This window comes from Antrostomus carolinensis, unplaced genomic scaffold (genome assembly GCF_000700745.2).
Source record: "Antrostomus carolinensis isolate BGI_N321 unplaced genomic scaffold, ASM70074v2 scaffold31152, whole genome shotgun sequence".
In the NCBI taxonomy this organism is placed as follows: domain Eukaryota; kingdom Metazoa; phylum Chordata; class Aves; order Caprimulgiformes; family Caprimulgidae; genus Antrostomus; species Antrostomus carolinensis.
Window position 1 is genome coordinate 1 of NW_010300686.1, and position 4622 is coordinate 4622.

The window sequence follows — 4622 nt, forward strand, 5'->3', positions numbered from 1 at the left end:
CGGCCGCCCCGGGAAGGCGGTGTCCGCGGGGGGTGGGGGTGCGGGGGTGGGTTCTGTCCGGTGGAGCGGGAGCCGCGACGTGCCTGCGTCTGGCCCCAGAGCCTCGGCGGGGAGAAGGGCAGGCGAGTCAGAGGCAAGTTAAGAGGGGCCCGGATACTTCCGTTGTTTAAACTTGAATGCTGGAAAATGGTCTGAGGAGCAATAAACGATCTGATCCTTTTTCTCCCCCCTCTAGAAATCCACTGCGGTATTAATCCAAGGAGGTGCTTTGGGGACAGTTGGCAGGACAATGGCTTCTCAGTACCTCATAGTGGCTCTGGCCATTTTCTCCTCTTTTACCCAGGTTGTAATAGAAGCCAGCTCGTGGTGGTAAGCATCTTGTATCGATTTGATTTTAAAGAGGGTGTCAAGATTTACTTGATTAAATGTCTATTTACTTCTTAGGTACTTTGTTTCTGAGGGACTACCGCATGAACGAGACAGCGGGGGAGTAATGTTTTAGTTGTAATACGTTGTGTAGTAAAATGAACGAGTCTCTCGAATAAGTGTAAATGTGCAACATCTCGTGCTGTAAAATTCAGGTTTTAGAATGCTGCAAAGTAGATTCTCTGTGGATTTGATCATCCTTAAATTACTAGAATTGCCTCTTTTAAAAGAGTCATTTCAACTCCCGTAGATTATATATTTTGCATATATAAGAAAGAATGCTGATTTACAAGTAAAAACTTTTATTAAAGTTTTGGTTTGAACTTTTCTGTAACTTAAATATTTCCAAATGGTTTTTGTTACGAAGAAGTACATTTAAATCTCTGCTTTGGTAAATTACCCGTTTCTGTATAGCCTACGATGTTGGGAGTTCTTGAAATAGGTGTTTCTCTGCTGTTTCAAGTGATTCTTTTTGGGTTAATGGCTACTTTTTATTTTAAATGTATTATGTGAAGAGCACTTTAAAACTTAAGAAAACAAAGCTGATTTTGTTTACAGTGAATATGTTTACAGTGCCTCTGTGTTTTTGTGTGTTGTTCAGAAGCTAGAAGTGGTCTGTAACAAGTTTCTAACTTCTGGGTTGTTAAACCTTTCCCTGTTTGTTTATGGTAGAACAGATTGAAAAAAAACAGACTTAAATTTAAAATATGTGTTAAAACAAATGGGGGCTTGGGGGGCTTTTTTCATTTTTGCTTTATTTGTTTTTCTGCCCTTGCAGTTGTTTGGAGCTTCTGTTACTTTTACTACGTCCATTTAAGTTGGTAAAGGACTGCCTAGATGCAAGTCTTCCAAGTCTGCGTCTTACTTCAGTCCCTAATCTGTGGTGATAACCACATGGATAGGAGCTAATAACTTCTGTTCAGTGCTGTCTTTAAAACAAAAGTTTCATATTTAAGTGCATTTTTTTTCCTCAGCTTTTAGCAAAACCAGGAGTTGTATGCTCATATATAAGATACAGTTCTGTTTCGGATTTATAGACTTTTTTGTGGGATTTTTTTGAGTCTTCTCTTTACTAATCTGAATCTTTCTTTATGCAGGTCTTTAGGGATGAACCCTATGAATCCCATGAACCCTGTTCAGATGTCAGAGGTATATATAATAGGAGCCCAGCCACTATGTAGCCAACTAGCAGGGCTTTCCCAAGGACAGAAGAAACTCTGCCAATTGTATCAGGACCATATGCAGTTCATTGGAGAGGGTGCAAAGACGGGCATTAAGGAGTGCCAGTATCAGTTCAGACATAGAAGATGGAATTGCAGCACTGTGGACAACAACTCTGTTTTTGGCAGAGTCATGCAGATAGGTAGGAAGCAACATCTTTATGATTAAACTCTTGTCTGAGGATATGTATGGCACGTACTGTTCTGCACTTGAAACTCTTGCCAGGTTCTTACTGAGTACTGTATGCAATCAAGTGTTTTTAAAAGTTGGCAAAGGAGCTGAATTATTTTTAGTTGGAGGTGATTTCCCACCACTGTCCAACCAAGTGTCTTGGAAAACAAAGTAGGAATATGTATTTGTGTATGGGAATAGAAGTGAAAGGAAAATGCAGCCCTGAAATCTCCTTTCAGAAAACCTGAGACAAAATGAAGGCAACCTAAGAGAATTAAAAACAGCAGCGTCTTGTAAAATTAAAGATGTCCCTGTCTAGTTCCAGAGTTAGCGGCTGCATAATAAATTGCTCTTGGTCTGAAGGTTAACTGAAAATTGCTGCTCTATTAGAGTTTATAGGCAATTTCTTCTTGCTTATTTCCAGATATGGTAACTTTTTTCTCTTTCTGAGAAAGGTAGATTTATGTTAAAAATAATGTAGCAGGGTGATTTTTATGAAATCAGTTCTATGAGGACAAAATGTGTGACTGTCCTTGTAACTTGCATTTGCTGTGATCACATTGCTAGTAAGAGAGACAGATTCCTGTTTGACATCTTATCACAATTTGGTGGGCACCCAACCCTTTCCATATCAGATCCTCTTTGAAATGTGCTTTGCCAGTGCTCACGTGCTGCCCGCCTTTCCTGTCATTTAAGGACCTCATCGTATTTTAAAGTCCTTGGCAAAATTTTAACCAGTGCTGCTGAACTGGGTCCATGGGGAAATCTTCCTCTGATTTTCCCAAGTCAGGTTGCTGATTCTGTGTAAGCATCTGAAAAGTGCCCGTTTTTCTGGGTGACAGCTGTGATCTTTTGTGTAGTGATCAGTACAGTGCTTTTTAGTTTGAGATGTAAAGTAAAACTTTTATGTGTTTTTCTGTTCTTCTTTAAAAAATGAGTTTTAAAATCAGACTCAAGCTAGGTTTATCTGTAAATGGGTTTATCTTAACTCCAGTTAAGGTTGAAGGAATACATCAATTCACATTTAGTCTCAATTTTTGTTAGAAGTTTTTATTGAGGTTGTCAGACAAATAGAAAAAAATCTATTGTATAAAAGTACTTAAGTGGAACAGCTGATTTTAGATAAACAACCTTCCCTGGACTTTTTGCAAGCTCAGTATTAAGCCTCCCATAGAGTTTGGTTTTTGTTACACTACCTGAGCAAAAGTCTAAAAGCACATGAAACATGAAATAAAACTTTCTGTACATTTTTCTATTCTAATCATCTAACAAATGTCAGAATTAAAAGTTGGGCCTTCAGCCCTTATTTATTACCCAAGCAAGTGAAAATTAGCACCAGAAGACTATTGGTGTGAAGAAACATACAGGATTTGGCCCATGAACTGTGGTGTCTGTCTCCAGAATAGATGTTTCTGCCCTCCCCAAGTATGACAGATCTATTTAAAGGTGGTTTCTTTCAAGTTAAATAACTTTGCCGCACCCTTCTGCTGAATATGACTGTATTAGCTGGTGTCTACACAGCAATTCATCATGCAATTAAGGCACTTATTCTAATTGCAAATGGAAGCAAGGTTAATAGCCATATTCAAGAGCTGAAGAACCTAAAGAGTGTATTCACTGAGAACAAGAAAGGTGTTGTGGGTAACAGTTGTATTATTTCATGTTGACCTTCAGTAATGACCAGTTGCTGTTCCTCTGAGTGGAAGGAAAAATGGGCACTTCTAGAGCCTGACTCAATTTTGTTTCAGCCCGCTGTACCCCGGCTTGTTGGGAACTGTCGGGTACTCCTTACTCTCATGGATGTGAGAAGATGGTAGTCAGGGTCTGAACGCACATAGTTTGGGAGGATTTTGTCATCCAAGCTAATGACGTGCTGTCGCTGGCTGCACCCAGGCAAAGCACTGAGTGACGGCAGAGTAATTAGCCCCGTGTGTAAATGGACAGTCTTTCTTCCAGGATTTATCCTGCAAAGTTAGCTAAAGCTGTACAAATAAACCTAGCACTGGGTTTGGAAACTTGCTCTGTGGCTTAGTGAGCTGCAAAAAATTGAGGGCTTTTGTTCTCTGCTGCTCTCCTTTGCTGCTGGTTCCCAGGTCGGGCCATGGTCCTTCCTGCCTTCACTACCTTGTGCCATCTCCTGGCTTTGTGGTCAGCCCCAGGCTGGCTCTGTTTGGGCTTTCCAAACAGCTAAGAAGTGCTAACATAAAATAGAATAACCAGATCCTCCCCCAACAGCTTGATGTAGTTGGGGTCCAGTTTATTCGTGCCTGATGCCTGATGTTGAATGCTTTTAAAATACAAGACAAAGAACATTTTGTGTCTTATATTCAGGTATATAAAAAAAAATAATTGTTCTGTTCTTGCAGACTTATTCATATCAAGTGTAAAGCTCAGCTCCTTGCTCTGTGGGTGGCTTCCTACAGTGTATGTATATTGAACAGTTCCATTTCTATGTTTTATATATATGGGCGAGAGGGGACTTGAACGTGTTTGGAATGTGTGTTTCCTTGCCATGGCTACAATAGAGAGAAATGCTGGACTGTGGGAAAAGACAGATACGTTTGACAGTGAAGGAAAGCGCAGTTGTGCCTGAAGACTTTACAAAAAAAATTAAAAAAAAAAAAAAATTCAGAGCAACTCATCCATGTGGAACCATCACTCTTAATGCGTTCCTGGGCTCGATGGCTTCAAGCAGCAGTGGCTTGCAAGCTGGGAGCTTGAAATCTACTTCAGCAGCTGATGCTCTTTTATAATTTGCCTAAATGTTCAAGGAGAGAACTTGGGGGTCCACTCTCCTTTCCCTA

General features: G+C 40.2%; 1 protein-coding gene across 1 annotated transcript; it reads left to right on the plus strand.

Annotated features, from left to right (window-relative positions):
* Positions 1–105: 105 nt before the first annotated feature.
* LOC114818351 (protein Wnt-5a-like) lies at positions 106–1789 on the plus strand (the record flags this gene model as incomplete). Its single annotated transcript, XM_029083814.1, has 2 exons — positions 106–369; positions 1524–1789. Coding segments are annotated over exons 1-2 (346 nt in total), but the record flags the coding sequence as incomplete, so codon positions are not given.
* Between the last annotated feature and the right edge of the window lie 2833 nt (positions 1790–4622).